Below are 21112 nucleotides of genomic sequence, written 5' to 3'. Positions count from 1 at the left end.
AATCCTAAAGGAAATACAGTCAGTGCCTCCAAGTGGGATTCAGCTGCCCTGCATGATGCTGGGATTCCATCCAGCCCAGCAGTCTGCAAGTCCCAGGCAGCACTGGAGAGCACTGACAGCAAAGGAGTTTCAGAATAGGATGAATCACCCCTTGAAGGGTCATGGTGTTTCTGTAAACCTATAAACCACTGACCACTGGGCAAAGTTGGGTGCGATATGCAGCTGTGCAAAAGAAGTTTATAAATTAGAAAGGACATCAATTATTAAGTGCTCCAGGCACACTGTCCAAGTTGTAGAAGGCAAAAGCAGGGAATAGAAGAATGAAGAACTGCCCTATGTAGGAGAATCACAGAAGCAGCTAGGTTGGAAAAGACCTTTAAAATCATCAAGTCCAACCTTTACCCCAGGACTGCCAAGTCCACCACAAAGATCAGGTTTGAAACCAAGGAACCTGAAGGTGCACAAGAACATGATACCTGAAGATGCGACTCTGGATCCTGAGAGACCTGGCAGATGAAGTGGCCAGGCCATTATCCATCATAATTGAGAGGCTGTGGCAGTACTGTGATGTTCCCACTGACTGGAAAACAGAAAACATACCCCCCATTTTTAAAAAAGGCAAAAAAGGAAGACCTGGGGAACTACAGGCTGGTCAGTGTCACCTTGGTGCCTGGCAAGATCATGGAGCAGATCCTCCTCAAAACATGGAAAATAAGGAGGTGATTTGTGACACCAGCATGGTTTCACTAAGGGCAAATTGTGCCTGACAAATCTGGTGGCCTTTTTTGATGGGGCTAAGGCATTGGTGGATAACTGCAGAGGGCCTCGTGTCATCTACCTGGAATAAATAACAAGAATTTCCTAAACTTTTCCTTTCTTTCAGGAAGAAGTTCTTCACTGTGAGGGTTGTGAGGCACTGGACCAGCTCACCCAGAGAAGCTGTGCCTGCCCCATCCCTGGCAGTGTTCAAGGCCAGGCTGGACAGGGCTGTGAGCAACCTGGTCTCGTGGAAGGTGTCCCTGCCCATGGTAGAAGAGTTGGAACTGTATGATTTTTAAGGTCCTTTCCAACCCAAACCATTCTATGGTTCTAGGATTCTATTTCATGATGTTGCAGAACTATACAATCCATCCAACTTTCCTTAACTGCTAATTTATCTAGTTTTAATGTTGCTACACAATATTCTTCTTCTTAACTCATAACCTACTACAATAAAAACCAAAGTCATCAGGATTCTGGGTCTGCTACACACAGGAGATTACATGCAGCCAGTGATGAAACCTGAGAACATCAGGGTTGGGATCCTGACAGGTGTGAGAGCTCACAAAGGGAATTAGGTCATTGAAGGATGACATGTTACAGAAAAATAATTTAAAAATAGCAAGTCTATAATGATGAAGACCATTTTTCCCTGTTCAATAATCTGGATGACACAAGTTAAATCAAGAAGTCATTATGTGTTGTTCCCAACATCAAATATGAAAACATGATTAACAAAATAACAGCTTATTAGAAATGTGTGATAAATGCAAACTTACAGAGTCACAAAATCATAGAATAGTTAGGGTTGGAAAGGACCTTAAGATCATCTAGTTCCAACCCCCCTGCCATGGCCACGGACAGCTCACCCTAAACCATGTTGTCCAAGGCTCTGTCCAATCTGGCCTTGAACACCGCCAGAGATGAAGCATTCACAACGTCCCTGGGCAACCCCTTCCAATGCCTCACCACCCTCACAGTAAAGAACTTTCTCCTTATATCTAACCTGAACTTCTCTTGTTTAAGTTTAAACCCATTACCACTTGTCCTATTGCTACAGTCCCTGATGAAGTGTTCCTCTCCAGCATCCTTGCACCAGCCTATTTTTCCAAGAATGGGGGCCTCATTTACTATATGACTATATCATATGTCAAAATCATAGCTAATTTAAACAGCTTACCCCTTGTTTTTAAATTATCATGAAAAATGAAAGCCATGAAAATACACTATTCTATATTTTTAGAGGTTGAATTGTTTTAATGTGATTCTAAAAGGAATGTTCTACTATTTTTAAATCATAAGGCTTTATATTAACTATTTTATATTATGATGGTGCCTTATAATCATCAACAGGTAACTGGGCACTGCATTCCAATACCAGGCTACTATGCATCCCTGAAGAAAAACACCTTCAATTTTTATGCATGAATAATTTATAAATGATAGTTATTTTATATGGAGTTGCAAGTCTGACACACAATACCAAATACATCCTGATATAAAAAGGAGATTTGAAGAGGAGACACAACACATTATGCTATAGCAAGCTTGTCTATAAATTAAAGCAGCCAACCGAGGAGATGCCCTAAGCAGGCATGTTTTTATAATGCCATTAGATGTGATGACATTCAAGCTTGTATGTTAAAGTGCATGCATAACTGTGTAAATGTGAGCATTTTTTGCTCTTTTTTTCCCCTGTGATTGCATATTGTTATAAACCTGCTCTGAGGGTTAGCTTACATGAATTTTCTTGTCTGCATCCTGGGTAGTTACGCAGAGCAGCTGGCAGGCTGTGAGTTTGCATGCGGTAACCCTGCCAGTAATTTGTACTTCTGCCTCTGCATTCCCAGTAGGCATCTTTAGTTATTTATTTTTGTTTAAGGAAGTCAAGAGAATTATAATTCTTTGATGTATTTTTCAGTTCCATTTAATGCTTACAAACCTTAACAGAGCTATCAGGAGTATTTTGATGGAAGCATTTTCTCAAGAAAATGTCTGATTTCCTCAGGAGGTCTTCTAAAGGGATATTTTCTCATCTCCCTATAAACACATATATTTTGGATTATGGAATATTTTTTTCTAATTAAAAATGTCATAAAACAGCATTTCAGCATTTTGACAAAAGCAACATAATTTTTAAATTTTAGGATAAAATGTTTTGTTTCAATCACCGACATTTATTGTTGACAGTAACATATTGACATAAAGGTCTTATTGTTTAAGAACATAAAAAACCCCAAAATACTACAAGTAGATGCAGGATAAAAATTAGGTGGGTTTGATAGGTTTTTGTTGCTGTTGTTGTTTTTTTTCCTTGGGCGGGGGGGTTGGGGAGTGGGGGTGGGTTGTGGGGGTGATTTTCTGTTGCTTTTTCTTTAGCATAGTAGAAGTATTGTCTGCAAAAATTGCTTTCCAGGCTATTTCACATCCTCCAAATAAGAAAAACAAACTGTGATTTCAGGTTTATACTTTTTCAAGTAAGCAAGAACTACCAAGATCTGACCTCTAAAATAATTTCTATCACTAACCAATTTCACTCATCCCATTTCATACAAGAAGATACATCCCCTAAATTGTGCTATTTAAAAAACTTTATAATAAGAACATATAGTTTCATGTGAATAGTGCTCTAGCAGCATTGCTATCTCTAATAAGATAAGTAACAATATAATACCCCTGTGGTATTTCCCATGCATTACATATTTTAGCAATAGGGTTTCTTTCAAACTCTGAAATGATACTGAGGCAAAAAGACATGAGAAAAATTCTCAGAGACATTCACTGCAGTTATGTGTAAGCAAATACATTTGTAACTATAAACCCTCAGTAATTCTGCTGTCCTCCATCTGGCACAATCCTGTTGCCCAATTTTATATATATTTTAAGCTCAGATGTAGGAATATTGTGCTTGCTCTGTAGGACTGCACCCTCAAAGGAAAGCAAACACACAGTTTTAGATCCCAGGCTATGATTCAGTTGTAAAAAAGCCAAACATATTAATAAGCTGTGATTTTATAAACTAACAATTGTTATCTTTAAGACTCAAAACAACCTGATTATTTATTAACTGCATTTGAGTCATGAAGCTGGCTCCGAGCATGACTTCCCTGTAGAAATCGGAGCAACTTTATTTCTGCAGTTTTAGTTAAAATAATAGTAAAATTTTGAATTTACTGCCTAACTGCTACTTTCCCCAAAATAAGCCTATTGTTTGACAGAGTAAATAAAAAGCCAGATATTTGTTTTCTTTTTCTCTCAGGCAATAAGCAAAAAGAGATATTTGTGCACCAGCCTTCTATTAATATGACTGTCTATATTCCTTCAGTAACTGATGTATTTTCATTATTATGTATTTTATGTAAACAGGCTTGGGAAATGCAAAGTGGCCGCTCAAAATACAGCAAGAGGCAGGAGACTTGATAAGGCACAAAAGACTCAAATTCTGGTGTTCACTGATCGTGCTTAAGTACATAAACATTTGGTTTTCCTTCTGAATGTGGTGTTTACTGTTGCTTGACTGAACTGGCTTTTGTTCAGCACTGTTATAAAATAAAGCTGCATCTCATTTCCAAGTCAACTGCCCTGAAATTCAAGAAACTTAGAAAATATTTAACAATGGGGAAAATCAAGCGGCTGAACCCCTCCCCACCCCCCAGTTCATTATTTCACTGCTTAACTCCAGTCCTACTTGAGCTTTTTAAGTTATCATTTAAACACAGACATTGGAAGAGCTTTTGTAGCTGGTTTTTTGCAATTGGTGTCCTTGCTGTATTACTTTGTGTCTAAAGAAGCCCTTTGCTTATTCTAACCTAGAAGAGCAGTTCTTGTGTAACTTGCCATGTGGAGCAAATCTGAAAAGCTGCATAGCCTTTTGGGAAGGTTCACCAACACCTCCTTGACTAAGATGTTATCAGCTTCCTGTAGCATGAGCACAGAAATTATGAAAAACACTCAGATTATTGACTGAAGAGCTGTTTGCCAAAATGCAGAAAGATGCTGCAGTTGGTTAACTCTAATTCCAAATACTTTTATGTAAAAAGTGTGGTCCCTGTTAAAGAAAAAGTAGAACTGCACTCAGGAGATCTTACCAAGTCATTTAAGATGCTAGAAACTGCAAACATAGTAAAGAAAAGTTATTGTCTTCACATTTAATCTCTTCTTGCCAAGTCTATAGTCTCAGAGAACAGACTCTTGAGCTCTGCAAATCAAGAAGTCCACTGCACATCTGAGAACTTGGAGGCATCTCATAAGAGGAGCAGATGGCCCACCCAAAACAACCCCCATAATAAAATCAGCATTTCTTCTCATTCTGCACACTTAAACCGTGAAGCTAATAGGCATAGAAGTTTGTGGATTTTAAAACCACCTGCACATGTTTGGAAGGTAATTTGACACCCCACCAAGGATTATAAATTATTAAAACCACCAGCTCTGGTTCAGAGCATTCTTCAGCAATTGATTCTGGTTCCTGTAAAAGATAGGACGCCAGGCTAGATGGACCTTTGGTTTCACCTGGTGTGATCTACACTGTATTCTTATTTAAGACAAGAAGAGTCAACAATATCAGTTCATTCCTGCTGGAAAAACATAAGACAACCTTGATTTCAGTGGTCACAAGACAGCACTCCCAGATAGGATGAGAGTCAATTCATCTTGTTCTGTCCCTCTGGGTTCTTTCTCATTTTCTACACAGAGGGTGGTTGAAGTTGACACAGCTCTAAAAAGAACAGATTTGTTTTTGCTAGGTGGCGATGGCATAACTACACTTTTGTGAGTTTAAGCATGCCAATTAGGGTCAATCTGCTAGCTCATTTTAAAATACTTTGTATAAGTCCTTTAATTGAGAGCCTCTTCCCTGCCAGGGAACTTCTTAGATCATCAAGAGCTTTTGGTAACCAGATGAAGACGCTTGCCACAAGCGTCTGCACAAGCCATCATAACATTGGCTTATGTTTTATGAAGAAATAAAGGGTGAAAATTGTGTATTTGGAGACAGCAAAGCAGCTACATCAGCAATCTATACGTGCTTACAATAATGCAATTAAACAAATTGCAAAGGTCCTGATGAAGATTTCATAATTTACTTTGCAGCAGCAATATCTCCATCTGTGCTAGAGTGATGCCCTATCTAAGGGCTTTAAGACCAGGGCTTAAGACTCAAACACCAGAAGCCAGCCTGGAAAGGATAGGGAAACATTTTAGCAGGGTGTAATTACTGCCACGGTGCTCCCTTAGGAGATCAGTCTGACTGAAGGTTCACCTGATCACCTCTCCTAACACAAGGAAGGGCCAGATGGCTGCAGGAAGAAATCCAAACCCATGGGGAAACATATGGTTATACCATCTCACTGTCACTTTGCCTCCTTGTTTCCAGCTGTCTGGCCTTCTGAGCTCCTATCCTTCAAAGCCTCCAGAAGGGTTTTGTTTCAGGGGGTTGCCAACAGCTTTTCTAAACATTCTAAAAGCTTCTGGTATTCCTTGCATTTCTGGGCAATGGGTTAAAATCCATCAGCCATAAACCCCTTTTCACACTTCCCAGCTCTCACCTGATTTTATGGGCAGGGTTCTACCTGGGAGGAAAAGATAGAAAATACACTGTAATAGCAGAAATACCTTTTAGAATCACCCAGCACTTGTAATAAGTGTAAAACCCAGCTTATGTAATGGATGAAATAATTCCAGCTGGTCCTTGGAGGTCATGAGTCGCATCAATGGTCCATAAGCTACGCACACAGTATTGCAGGTGCAGGGCAGGAAAAGGGCTACAAAACACCCTGCACTTAAAAAAAGATCCATTTAGCAACAGCTGATAAAAAGTGCTTCCCAACTTCCCCCTCCTACCAGCCAAAGTTATAAGGGTCTTTCTTTATAAGAGGAATTAGAGATGTGTGCACATCTACAGGGCTATGATATAATAGGCATCACAGAAACACGGTAGGATGGTTCCTATGACTGGAGTGTTGGAATGGAAGGTTACAGGCTCTTTAGAAAAGACAGGCCCAGCAGGCTGGGAGGGGGAGTTACCCTTTATGTTAGGGATAGTCTGGAGAGTATGGAACTCTGTCTGGGAACAGGTGAGCAGTCCACAGAGAGTTTGTGGGTCAGGGTTAAAGGTAATATAGCTATGGGAGACATTACTGTGGGGATCTGTTACAGATCGCCTGATCAAGAGGAATCTGCGGATGAAGCACTCCATAGACAGATAGGAAAAGCCTCACGCTTGCAGGCCCTTGTTCTCATGGGTGACTTCAACCACCCTGATATCTGTTGGAGTGATGGTACAGCCCAGCACAAGCAGTCCAGGAGGTTCCTCGATTGTGTGGAAGACAACTTCCTTCTGCAAGTAATAGAGGAGCCGACAAGGAGAGGTGCCATGCTTGACCTTGTGCTCACCAACAGGGAAGGGCTTGCTGGAAATGTGACTCTCCAGGGCAGCCTTGGTTGCAGTGATCATGAGATGCTCGAATTTGATATCCTCAGGACAGTGAGAAGAGCGTGCAGCAAGCTCACTGCCCTGGACTTCAGGAGAGCAGACTTTGGCCTCTTCAGGAACCTGCTTAGTAAGGTTCCATGGGATATAGCCCTAGAGGGCAGGGGGGTCCAAGACTGTTGGCTGATATTCAAGGATCACCTGCTACACGCTCAGCAGTGTTGCATCCCAACTAGAAGGAAGTGCAGTAGGAGACCTCCTTGAACGGATAAGGAGCTGATGAGCAAACTTAGAGGGGAAAAAAGAGGCTTATAAAAGGTGGAGGCAAGGACAGGTAAGCCTGGGAAGAGTACAGGGATGTTGTCTGGGAAGGTAGGGACCAGGTTAGGAAAGCTAAGGCCCAGTTACAATTAAACTTGGCTAGGGATGTTAAGGATAACAGGAAGGGATTCTATAGGTACATTGCAAATAAAAGACACACTAGGGACAATGTGGGCCCTCTTCAGAAGCTCTCAGGAGAACTGGCTACCCTGGATTTGAGAAGGCTGAGGTTCTGAATGATGTCTTTGCCTCAGTCTTCACTGGCAAATGCTCTGACCACACCACCCAAGTCTTGGAAGGCAGACACAGGGACTGTGAGAATGAAGACCTTGGGCCCACTGTAGGAGAGGATCTGATTCGAAACCATCTTAAGAACCTGAACGTGCACAAGTCCATGGGTCCTGATAAAATCCATCCGTGGGTCCTGAAGGAGCTGGCAAATGAAGTTGCGAAGCCACTGGCCATCATATTTGAAAAGTCATGGTAGTCAGGTGAAGTTCCCAACAACTGGAAAAAGGGAAATTATAACCCCATTTTCAAGAAGGGGAAAATGGATGACCCGGGGAATTACAGACCAGTCAGTCTCACCTCTGTGCCTGGCAAAACCTTGGAGCAAATTCTCCTGGAAGGCATGCTAAGGCAAATGAAAAACAACAAGGTCCTTGGTGACAGCCAGCATGGCTTCACTAAGGGGAAATCCTGCCTGACCAATTTGGTGGCCTTCTATGATGGGGCTATGGAACTGATGGACAGGGGTAGAGCAGTTGATGTCATTTGACACTCGTACCCACACAGCTATATAGTGTTTCGCTGGTTCTGTGAATTATCAGCACACAAAACATATCCCAGGAGTTTTTGGGAGTTATAGAAGAGACAATTTCTGTAACTTTGGGACAATAACTACACAGAAGCCTCCAGACGTGGAGATATAAATAGGAGATAGTACAAATTTTCTTGATAGGAAGATGTGTTGTGTCCCATGAGAGATAGGTACTACCATAACCATTTTCAAATCATTGTGAAGACAGCAAAAAAAAAATATGAATTTGTTATAGTAGCTCAAATATCACTATAATTGTCCCTGTTGCAGAGCACAACCCAAAGACCACAATTTCTTCTTCACCGTATGCACCACAAACACATTTTGATAGCAGTCTCATCCACAAGACAACACACCATGACCCTGGAGCCAGGAAGGCTTCCCTTTTTCATACACTGTGTCCTAAAATAATTTATACCAGTCACCAAGTCTCCCTCATCTTCCCAAACTGGCTGTCACCTTGCTATGGTTTTGTACACAGTCAACTGAATATGGGTTTTGCTTTGGCTTAATTACATCACAAATACACACCCATGTGGATTTATAAATCAACACAACTGAAGATGAAAAACTCCAAGTGAAAACCAAGTAATTTCATTATTTTCAAAGACAGCTCATATGGCCAAATGAGAAAATGAAGCTGTTTTCAAAATAAAACTGTGTTTCCATAACCCTGTTTTTGTCCCAGCCACACTGAAGCCATACTGAAGCAGCTGCCTCTTCTGGTAACTGCATTAAAAATGCTCCTCTCAAAGCCTAAAAATACAGTAAAACAGCCTGACAACAATCTGCCATTTTCATCTCACTATGTGTAAAATATCTTTGCAAAAAACATTTCATGTATTTGTGTAACTTGAAATCAAAGTGTGGCATTCATATTTCCATAACTTTTTTCAGTACAATGCAACCCCAGAATTTATACTTGTATATGGATACATGAAATTATATACGTTGTGGAGGTCAGGGCAAACAACTTTTCAGCTTCAACCTGGCCTACTCTCACAATTTGTTCCTCTCTTGTCACTACCCAGGAGACTTAAAGCTACCAAGTGATTAAGCATCCCCTTTCTTAAAAGCCAATGCATTCATCAGAAAACCCCAGCTATTTCAAAATCCCTTTCCTGCTCACCCACGTGGGCTCCATTGCCACCTCTCCAAAACATCATCCCTCTGCCATGTGCCACTGCTCTTTTGTCTCACAGTCTGGATCTCAAAACCAGGTGAAATTCACAGCACTCAAGACAACAGGTCCATCTAAATGCAATATATGATGCAGTATACAAGGTAACAGTAAGGAGGCAATAGCTTAAATTGTCCCTCTTTTGAATTGGCCTATGGGAAACAATTTCTGAGGGAGAAAGATCCTTTCCTATACTCCTAAATATTTGCTTTTATGTCCTCTTTTCTTTTCCCATCATTCTCTGTAAGACTGTCTGCAGACTAAACCATGTTTTACATCCAGTGAGATGGATGGATGGATGGATGGATGGATGGATGGATGGATGGATGGATGGATGGATGGATGGATGGATGGATGGATGCTCCAAAACCAAAATCTCTGGAAGAGGATGTGGCATGGTCCAAACAAATGCTCTTGTGCAAGCATTCATCTGTGTGATGCCATCAAAGCAGCACACCGTAATTATTAGCTAGTTTTTGTACATGAGCCACAAAGCTGCACTGAGTAATTTTCCTTTGCTTATTTGAATGAATTGTTATTTCTCTGTTGATAGAAGTAATTATTATAAAGTCTTATAAAATGTTTTCTTTCCCATTAAGAAAGCATCACCAAACAAACCTGACTGTGAGTCCACTGTAAATTATATATCGACATACTGTAAATTATGCATCTGCTATCTCGGCACCAATTAGCCAGGAAGGTTAAGAGTATTACTGCAAGATGATGTGGCTGATCATTTCATGACTTGTTTTGTTACTGCCAGGGTGTAATGGGATACTGTGAAATAATACATGCCATCTGGTGTGAGAGCAAAAAACAGAATAATGTATATCATTACCCAGTGTTCATGTCAGTACACATATTGCTATGAGGGATTGGAAGGTATTTGTTATCTGTTCTCCTGCTGTGTGGCACAACACAATGGATGCTACAACTATTATTTTATATTGTCAAGAACAAATGTCTTTTAGTTTTTATTATATCCTAAACATATGAAATCACAATATGATTTAATAGCATGCAATTAAGTACTGCTAAGCAAGTCCTAGTAATGTTTGGGAAAATTAGCCAAAGATGAAACAGAAATACACTAAAAATTTGATTTTATCTTGAGCTTTCAGCCAGAACTGTATTTTACAGTAGTAGGAACATCCTAAATGTTACCTAAGTTGCTGAACAGTGATGTCTTACACAGTCCTGAAAGATACTTATTTTTTAACAATTTGTGGAGCTGCTGTATGCTTTATGCAACACTATTTTCCACACTATCCAATTTAAATCTAGATACAGAACTACAAGCGTATTAGCAAGCTGGAGGTATTCTTCAGATATGCCATCTCCCTAGCAAAAAATCTCAGTATTATGCTTTCCTTGCATGTTGAGAGCATTCTCTCAATTAAGTTTCCATTTAGTTTTGGAAGATCAAAGTTACTATGTAGTGACTATTTAAATATATGTAGAAACGTATTTATTGAAAATTAATCTCAGTCTGAGCCAGTTAGCCCAAATCCTCTATCTGAAATGATGAGAAATTCTCACCATGATGCTGCTGCGTATCACTAGAACTGGAGGGATGCAAGACAGGAAAACCTTTTAATTTCCATATGGGTCTTCTTCAAAAGATTATTTTGTTGGAGACACTACTGCCTACTCTCACTATTAGAGTGGATACCACAATATATTTTGTGCTGGTTTAAAAAAATACCAGGCCTAAGAGTCTAGTTTCTGCGAGGGTCCAATAAGAAAGTGTTTCTATCTTACGTTTGTTGGAGGAAATTTAAAATTATAGTTCTACCCATTTTAGTATTTAAAAACCACCTTATTATTTTATAAATAAGGTACAGATTTGCAAGGGCAAGACTCGAGTTTTGTGCTGGATACATCTCCTTGGCTGCCAAGAAGTGACATATTTGGCCTTTAAATGTTCTGCCACCTTCTATTTGGAAGAAGGCTGATTGATGAGGGATTGAACATGTGATCACAACGTCAAAGAGAAGCCAAACAGCTCTTATGCAGAGATAATCATCCAGGATGGTATAAGCGTTTGTTCATTAAGTTGAATGGGTGTCCTAAATTCCTGCCTAAAGCATATTTTACTAGTCCTGTTCTTGTTCCTCCCTATGGAAACAAAACATATTTTTCTTAAATAATCACCTGTTGAAAATGGATTTACAACTTCTTTTAGTTCATCCTCAAAGGAAAATGTTTATATAGAACAGGTCACTCGCATACAATTCCCACCTCCACCAAAATCATATATATACAGAGTAAGACAATTTAAAACCCACCTCTACTGCCCTGCCCTCAGCTATCGACCCTATCAAGAACTCCATGATTATATTACCATACATGAAAAATACTCCATTTACAAAACATCAAACATTTTGACCTTTGAATGAATGGTCAGGGAAGACAATACAAAGATAAACTATTTTCTGATGCCTACAAACACAGTAAGATATACATCTGGCCACTCAACTGCAGAACAGACTATTTCTCCGTTAAAGTGCGTCATCCTTGCAACATGCAACACCAAGTAACAATTCCTGACTCCAAAAGCATAAACCCACTCCAAATCTCTTTCCAAATTGTAAGAGGCCTCTGAGGGTTGCAAAAGTCCTTGAAAAATTATCACAATGTAAGAGCTACATCATAAGGAGCACTTACCCTTGAAGGGCTTTTTCTCCAAACCAATCTCCCTTCCCTAGAGTACGGAGAAAGACCGGATCTTCACTGGGGGAGTCTTCACGAGTAACATTCACCTGTTGAAAGGCCAAACCCCCCCAGCATTTACACAACTTTTAATTAACAAATAAAACCTGTTTGTTCAGAAAGAGATTTGTCATCTCCTGGATCTCTCAGGAAAAGCTGTGGTCTATATCTCCTCTGGGAACCATGTAATTCCTCAGAGTCCTGCACTATTCCCTCAGCATCACCAACCAACCATCTAAGAAAATGAAGTTATTTTCCATTAATGTACCTACTACTCTTGCAAAAATGCAATTTGTGTGATTTTGAAGGGTTTTAACTCTAAACATGGAGTTGGTTGCACAAGCACAGTCACTGCCTGTATGGAGTCAGCAGCAGAAATAGATTTCAACTATTTCACATGTATCAGACACACACATGGCATAGGCTTCTGTTAGCTTTGTTTCACATGATTTCTTGTGTTACTAAGTTCACTTAATGGAAAGGAATAACAAAATCAAACTACATTTAGACATAATTGAAACAAAACAATTTGGAGCACTACAGGATGAAACATGCCTCCTCTCTTTTTTACTCTATCAAATTCAGGTAGGGGACAACTGTAGCTGGAGTAAAAATCAAGCACTTTCACTGAAGTTTAAAGAAAAATGACTTCTTATTTTTTGGTGTTTTCGTTTTGCAATGAAAGAAGAAACCAAGTCCTGCTGATGGAAAGCAGACTTTCTACCCACTGTAAAAACACGGGTAGTGTAAGCCAAGGATAAAGAAGCTGGCACTGCAACAACAGGAAGATGACTTTATATCCATGAATGATGATTTCTTACCACTGGGGGGTCCTTTTTTTCTGAAACTATTTCAGAAGAAAAATAGTAATTGATCATCTGAAGACCCTTGGCTCTGTTTTCCTGTGCCAGTATGGGATATAAATCCCAGCTGCCATGTAATGACAAAGCCCTTGATAGCCTACTGGATGCTGAGGATGGCATGACATATCGAGGATTCAAAGGGCTCCATGAAAGATGAATGTTTTGATGTAATGCCTGCTATGAGAAATATTTCTTCCTTTTCAGATGTTATCAGAGGTAACTAATACCTCTTACAGTACGAGAAGGCAGGTGAAATACAAACCCCTCCTAAAAGTACATGGTAGGCATCACCTTTCCCAATGTTAACCATATATAAAGTTAGTTGTCCAGTCTCTGCCTGCGGTCAGTGGAAAGGGACAGCGTTTCCAAAGAACGGGTTGTCCCAAATTTCACTGGGATGAACAACTCCCTGAAGCTACCTAATATACACAGGAAAATATCTCATCTGCTTCTCTTTTTCAGGCTGTTTAGTTTTAATCAGAGCTTTTGCATATGCAAATTCACAAAGCCAAAATCTGTGATGTCAGACACATCCTTTCAGATTTAAAGACATTCCAGTTTAATTTCACTATTAAATATACAACTGTGGCCTGCACCTTCTCCCATCTCTTTTATGGATGGTAAAACCAGTGGGTTTGAGTCATTAATGAGCGCTTAGTCTACATCACACTACATTTAACATCTGCAGCGACTCATTGAAGATCAGATGAGGGTAGGGAACATGTAATGGATGAGTCAGGAACACTTGTAACTGATGAAAAAAATTTTGGGAAAACAAAGGGAACTTTAATGCAGATTTAACCTTTTCTCTGAGACCTCTGCTGATTCAAAGCAATGAGTGCTAAGGGATTATGGGAGCGTGATTTCTATGTGTTTCAAAGTGATGAGCTATTTGAATAGCCATGTGCCAATACAGAACCTATATGATCAGGCATTAGGCTGGTGCCACATCATGGCTTTTAGAAGGAAAATAGCGTACAATGACACAGTATGGCACATGCTGTCTCCAGTAAAGGCAAAGTAAGTGTACAATGGCACAGCATGGCACATGCTGTCTCCAGGTAAAGGCAAGGTACAGAGCAGGCATGGTGCAGCAGCACTTAGCAAGCAGAAGGGACCAAGCTGTTCTCATCTGACCTATTATTCAACATACATATTTCTGCACACAGGATGTTTTGAACACACTTTTGATTTCTATTCACTTGGATTTGAAGAAACATGCTAAAATAAATGAACTAAATGAAACCACGAGTGAGTCGAGTGTGGTGAATGGAGTTGACAAAGAAAGAGGGGAAAAGGATTTTACTCTTAAAAGAATGCTCCAGGGAGCATGGGCTGAAAGAAAAGGAGCAGAAGTCTTTCTAAGCATTTCTGAGATGAGTGATCAGCTCAGAAATGTAAAATACCTTCTCTGTTCACTTGACTGTCCCTACAGATGCGTTGACATAAAAGGCAAGTAGAGTTTTTATAAGTAGCTGTAGCTGATAATACCCATGTAATGCTGCTGAATGTAGAAACTACACACAAGGTCTCAGGTACATGGGCGCTGCAAACATTTTTTCTGGCTCACTAAGTCGCCTGGGTCAGGTTTTAGCATGGGGCATGGGACATTATGTGCCCCTGCTTCAGAAAGCCCCAGGCAGCACACATTGATATAGTAATTTTATACTTCATTGCTATTTATTCCATATTTCACTGCTGAGGCTCTAAGTCTTCCTATCCTGGGCTGTATTCTTTGCATGCATTAGTTATTACACCCACTGTGTAGCTCTTATATCCCAATATAGGTATTAAAACTAACCAGTCTTCAACTCTGTTCATCTTATGCAAGTCACTGACTATATTTTGCAAATCAGTAAGCTTGCAAAACTGAGCAGGACTTAACTGTGCCTGTGGGAACTTCTGTTAAGCCACCAGGATCCAGCTGAGGGTCTGGGAATTTCTCAGCAAGCTCATGTGCATTTTATTTTAGCTCTCTTTTTCTGGCCATCAGCTGTCATAGTAAGATATAGTAGCAAAAGCCAGGGATAAAGCCAAGGAGCATCTCAAGCAGGACTACAGGGCTCTGGAGCAATAGCTAAGGGCCATTTGGTGTACTTTTCTTCCACCCTGCAGGTGAGGTATAAGGGCTTAAGGAGGTGCAGGTCAACAACCAGTTGCCCAGCTGATGTCAAGAATAGGGATTTGGTTTTTACAACCAAGGGACGTTCTTTGGAGATTGAAGACTGCCAGAAAATGATGGGAGCCACCTGACCAAGTGGGGCACAAGCACCATTGCTAACAGGTTGGCCAACATGGCAAGGAGGGCTTCAAACACTCAACAGAGGAGGGAGGTGCACCCTCCCATTATTTCTGCACATTTAAAAAGGGGGAAAATAAGGATTTGAAGCATGCATCATGGTTGTCCTTATTCTGGGAGTACAGGAAATATTACTTTATTACTTATGAGTGGAGGGAAGCAAAAGGGCATGAGGGAATACCATCAAACTTGGATTTCTGCAGTACATGATTATTTAAGAAACTTGTCTATGACTCTCTTATTCACCTACAAAAGACCATGTTTTTCTTCCAATGAAGACTGGCTCCCAGACATAAAGAGTTGAAGATGACACTGAAAATCTCGTTTTAGTACATGCAAGCTTATAGCTGTCTTGGGAGACAACCCCATGGCAAGTACAACACCCACACTGTTTTTCTATGAATGCCATGGGCAGTTTGCTACTCTTAATTACACTAGGCCAGTGTTAATATGTGCCTTGGTGCAAACCTCTGAACCAGGAGGCTGGGGTTGGCCTGCTTTCAGGCTTATGTATCCATTTGTGTTTACTTTCAAAGTATCACTTTTCACCTGCAGTGGGAAATCACTGTGAATTCCCTTGAATATCTCCATCCTGCTATGTGGAAAGAAGCCAAATGTTTCTCAAGTGTAATAGTATCAGGACAGCTAAAAAAAAAAAAAAAATCGAATGGAAGGAGAAACCTCAGTCTATAAAATCCCATCAGGATTTTATGGGAAAAGAGGTCAAGCCCCATATTTTCCTTGTGAACAGTGGAACAGAAACTTAGACCTTTTTTCCCCAAGGAAAGTGTTCAGACCTCTCAGGCTTCCTATTATTTAATCTGGAGAAGATGACAACTGATCAGACTTGTAAGAGGGATATCTAGCAAAGAAAACACTGAGCATTGTAGGGTATACTGTTAAAAATAACTGAGCTTTTTGGTCATTTACTGTAAAATTCAACAACTGCTTTCAACTCCAAAGTGTTTGCTGTGAGCACATGCATAAAACAGCGTGAGATCTATTTTTTTCCCCTTCAGGCCACTCTTCCCTACTGGTACAGTGCCAAGAAGTTTAATTAAATGTCAAGTGTTGCAACATTTGTGCCTTAGGGAGAGAGAGAGAGAGAAAGTGCTGACTGGCACTGAATTTCCAGAGCATCATATCATGACCATTGTTTCCATCATCCCTCGTGCTTTCCAAGGGTGTCAACTTACCTTTCCTTTGCTGATTATGAAGAAAGTATCTCCTCTAGCACCTTGTCGTATAATATATTCTCCATTTTCATAGTGCGTCTATAAGAAAAAAGTCAAGATGAACAAATAGAATCAGAGACTGTTATTCAGCAAGATAGCTTGGCAGTTTCACAGGACAGCACTTCTGGAAACATTACCCTGGACTAGTTTTATCTCAGTCTGACATTGGCCGTGATTTAAAAACCGTTGCGTGTCAAGGAACACAACAATTAAAATGAAACTGTTTATGGCTTTCCTATTTTTCTTCTTACTGTACTAGTACCAGTTTTTGCCCAGATGAATTATCCTCACAGCCTAAATCCATTTATACTATGTAAACCAGAGGAATTTTCAACAGAGAATACAGTACATAAATGGTAATAATATTTATGTTGTAAAAACAGTTCTTTTCCTCTTTTTTTTGTTGGTTTTGGTATCTTTCCTGCTTTGCTAGCAGGGGCTTTGTTCAACAAATAATTCAATTTGCTCAACAAATTCATCAACTCTTCTCCTGTTATTATAATAGTTTAACCCATATTTTATACCTTATTTTGTGGAATAGCCCTTGCTAAATTTATGTCACAGCTTATCAATGCTTGTATATACACTTGCAAAGCCTTCTTCCAACATTCAGATCATGTTTCTCTAGTTCTTCCTTGAGTGCCCAATCACATAGCGCTTTCTCTTTGCTTGACCTCTCTCATTGGCACGTCTCTTCATGCCCTTCCTACACTCCACATCTTTGTCTTTATGTATTTCAACTCATTCCTTTCACAGCTAATTCTGCCCGGCCTTACCACAATTCTTCCTGCTTGATCCAGCCTATCCTTCTCAATCCTCTAAAAATGTTTTTCCTCTTACTTCCTCCTTTCCTAACACAAATCAACTTATTCATCGATTTTGTTTTAACTGTATTATTTCTGTCTTCTAAGCTTCTAACCGATTTATTTCAGTCCATTCAGACTCAAAGCAGGCAAAGTATGTAAGTCCTCACTTATGACACATGCAAATAAATTACAAGCCTCTTGATTTTAGCTGGCCATGTATAAGGTAACAAGCTTTTGGAAGCCAGACTCTGTTGAAGGGGATCCTTCTGATAAAAAGAACAATGATTTTTGGCATCTTTTTAAATTCTAGCTCCAAAGTCCTGTATATACTGGTCAAAGAATTTCCAGAATGCCTTTTAAATGGGCAATAAATATTTTGCAGTTGCAAATGAATAAAAATTTATACAACTAGTTTAACGCCCCAGACTTTGGCTTAGAACTTGACTGCTTTCAGTTTTAGACTTTCCTCCCAAGAGAAAGGGACTGTGGACAGAATATTGTATTTTCAGAGGCAATATTAAAGTTCAGTGATGAAAGCTAATTTAATATCTCAGCCAGATTTCACTGAAAACTAAGCATCACATAGGTTTTTGAGCATACGTCTTAAGACATAGCTCCATCAGGCCTCAACAAAATCAAAGCAAGATACAGAAATTAATTCCCAGCTGGAAGAGATGACCAGACTATATTAGCCATTCTTACATTTTTTTTTCTCCCCAGCTGAAAACCAGAGCTGAAATAAGGTGTAAAAATGGGACAGAGAAAACCCAACTAGAAATGCAGTCTGCAGAAATACAGCTGTATGACCTGCCAAGGTCAAGATAACCAGGCAGCAAAGCTAATAGTTACAAAGGTCTTGTGTGTGCAGGGGGAAAGAAAGATTACCATCTAAGGCATCAAGGTCCCAGTTTGGCATCAAAGTCTGAGAAAGTCTGCACTCAGGAAAACAGCAAAGATAAAGTAAAGAAATTACTGCTGGGAACACGCACATAACCGCAAGCCACAAACATATATTTTATAAGCTTTGGAGAATGGGGATAAAGGCTCAGCTTTGGTGAATTATGAACGCTAAGGCATTTACTACATTGTTGTTTTACAAGTAGCACCAGGCCTTTACAGTACTTCACTATGAAATGAATAGCTTTTATCACCTTTTGAATAAATTCCCAGTCCCCTAGTACTCAATTTTCCTATACAATACAAAATTTTCACAGGCTAAACCAGTAAAGGGGTGCGTCCTTAGCAATGCAGGGATGTCCATGGGGATGAAGAGTGCAAGCCAAGCTTGCAATCCAAATGCTCATGCCTTTATCAGAGCATAGTTAAGTGCTCCAATAAGAGGTTTCTTTCTAAGAAAAGAAGTGATAAAATAAAAAGAAGTGATAAAAAATGTCTCTTGTTTTTTCTGCCTTTTTGGGATACGCAATACATCCAAAATGAAAGATTGAAGGTTTCCTTAAAAAGAAAGTTTTAGTTCTTCCATTAATATTTATGGCCTTGATTTCAGTACGTCATATACAAGGTTTAAGTCCTAATAAGCACTTAGTATTTGTAAAATAAAGGTTCCATGTCTTTCCAGCCAACTCTCAACCCAAAGCCACAGCATTACATCATATTTACAGAAAGAATGTGTTGGAGGGGTGTGTGCAGGGGGAGAGGACAGAGACTGAGAAGACTGTCATTAGCTTTATAACCAAGAGAAAGTCACGTACATATTACATAAACTCAAATTTCCCTTAAATTCATCAAACACAGATTTGTGGCACCATCATCTATGCCAACCACAAGAGCTTCAGATTCTTTGCCATGCTTTTGGCACTCCTTGCATGCCACCATTTTCTGATGAAGTCCTTCTCCACAACACACTAGGGGGGACACCTTATACACCACACAGAGAAAACACAAGCCCTGCAACTTCAGACACTTTGCTCCACTGACCTTACTCTATTAGTCACCAACTTCAACTGGAGCTTCTGTTCCTGACACCATCAAAAACTGAGACAATTTAAAGCTCAACCAAGTGTTGACACAGGCTTCATGGAGAAAAACCAGTGCTGGAGACCAACCCAGTGGTTAAACTTTTCCTCCAGCTGGATGCCTTTGACTGCTATGTTTATACTCAGAACATTTGGAAAAGAGTGGAAAATAGATCATGTGTTTGAAGTGCTATGTAACCCATGTCAGCTGTGGTGCTGAGAGGCCAAAACCCTGCCAAAGGTCATGTCAGGGGAGCAGAAACACAAAGGTGCCTTTGAAATGGAGTTTCACTCCCTGCACCCAGTTTACACCACATAAACCAGTGAGGGTAACCTGGGTCTGATGACAGTGCTCAATGTATAATCCCTCTCCCCTATAATGGGATGTTATTTTGCTGACGGTTTAAAAAAATATTCACAGAACCACCAGCAAAACTCTAAACATAAGCAGCTTTCAAAATACTTTTGTTTCTGTTCTGGAATTTCTGTTAAGCATTTTTGCAAGTCTGAAATGACAACAGCAATGCTAACAAAACAGAATTTGAAAAAATGTTTACTTGCTGAAAAACGCTTCAAACTAAGCAGGTTGCTATTGGTCTTCTGCACTGAATTCCTAAGGAATCATGAAACTTCATTTCCCTGGTTTTACTGTGTCTCACTCCCATGAGTTCTCTCAAAATGCTGCTCCTTGAAATAGTCAAGGGCAAAATTATTATACTATGGTCCTCTCCTTATTTATCCCATGAATTAAAGCACAGCAGGTGGGTCTTGAGTTTTTTGACATTCAAGATGTCTCAATAGCCCTCTAAACAGCAGCTTAGTTAAAGTTAAACAATTGGGAAATTAAAATATGAGAAAGGTGGATGGTTGATGGGAATTGAGGATTAACTCATGCCTTTTAATTCAACATCATTATGGAACACAGGGTTGGGAAAGCAAATTAGAAAGGGTAAACCAAACAGATGGGGGATGTTGCTAAACAGCTCATTCCATGTACACCTTCCACCATACACTGGGGGATGAGGAAGCACAGACTGGCCGATAGTGGGGTATCACAGCAGGAATTATTACATTATTACAAGAATTAATACATTACCAGCACATCCACCATCCCAAACAGCTCTGAACTTGAGCTGGAAACCTGTGGATGACCCTATTGGAACCTGGGGTTGCAAACCCCTATTTGAGATTCTGTTGGCTCTAACTGAGTTGTAATCTTCTTCAGCAAAGTTTTCTTCTTCTCACTAATGGATTACAAACTTACTCTTCCTTCTCAAAAATTAAGCTATTTGAATTCAAATTACATATTTGAATACATATTTTAAAGTCAAGGTTGTTTTGGAATAGTTATAGGACAGCGTCGCCTTAGTAAAGCCTTGTGGTAAACTTTTTATTTGTACTGCACTGATTCAGTGTGGCTTCTTAGTGGACTGTGACAGCAATGAGAAGAAAAAATGTCCCTAGGCAGGTTTTGGATGGTCTGGGCAACCAACTGTGGTGTCTTCTGCAGTTTACAGTTTGCTTCTGATCCCCGCAAAAGCATCCCCTGAACAGCAATAGTCTTAATGCACCTAAAAAGACTATTCCTGTGTGGACACTCAGGTCTAGTCTGCAGAATAATACAAATCACTCCAAATGCTGGGTTTATTTGTCCTTGACTGAAGTTTGTCTTTACATCCTCGTGAGACAGGAGGTGAGGAGCTGGTAAAAA

At 39.9% G+C, this 21112-nt stretch overlaps 1 protein-coding gene across 3 annotated transcripts in view; it reads right to left on the bottom strand.

Annotated features, from left to right (window-relative positions):
* Positions 1 to 21112, bottom strand: part of PRKG1 (protein kinase cGMP-dependent 1) — a 483102-nt gene that overhangs the window by 99176 nt on the left and 362814 nt on the right. For all 3 annotated transcript variants that reach the window (XM_061446715.1, XM_061446714.1, XM_061446725.1), the window contains exons 6-7: positions 16581 to 16658; positions 12178 to 12272 (exon numbers count right to left, since the gene is read on the bottom strand). In XM_061446715.1, the coding sequence (XP_061302699.1) occupies positions 12178 to 12272; positions 16581 to 16658 (173 nt within the window). The remainder of the gene's footprint in view (positions 1 to 12177; positions 12273 to 16580; positions 16659 to 21112) is intronic.

This window comes from Pezoporus flaviventris, unplaced genomic scaffold (assembly GCF_033815535.1).
Source record: "Pezoporus flaviventris isolate CSIRO_AGI_PZ_B2104156 unplaced genomic scaffold, CSIRO_AGI_Pfla_v1 ptg000001l, whole genome shotgun sequence".
Classification (NCBI taxonomy): domain Eukaryota; kingdom Metazoa; phylum Chordata; class Aves; order Psittaciformes; family Psittacidae; genus Pezoporus; species Pezoporus flaviventris.
The sequence above is the reverse complement of the archived record's forward strand: the minus strand, read 5'-3'. Positions and strand labels throughout refer to the sequence as shown.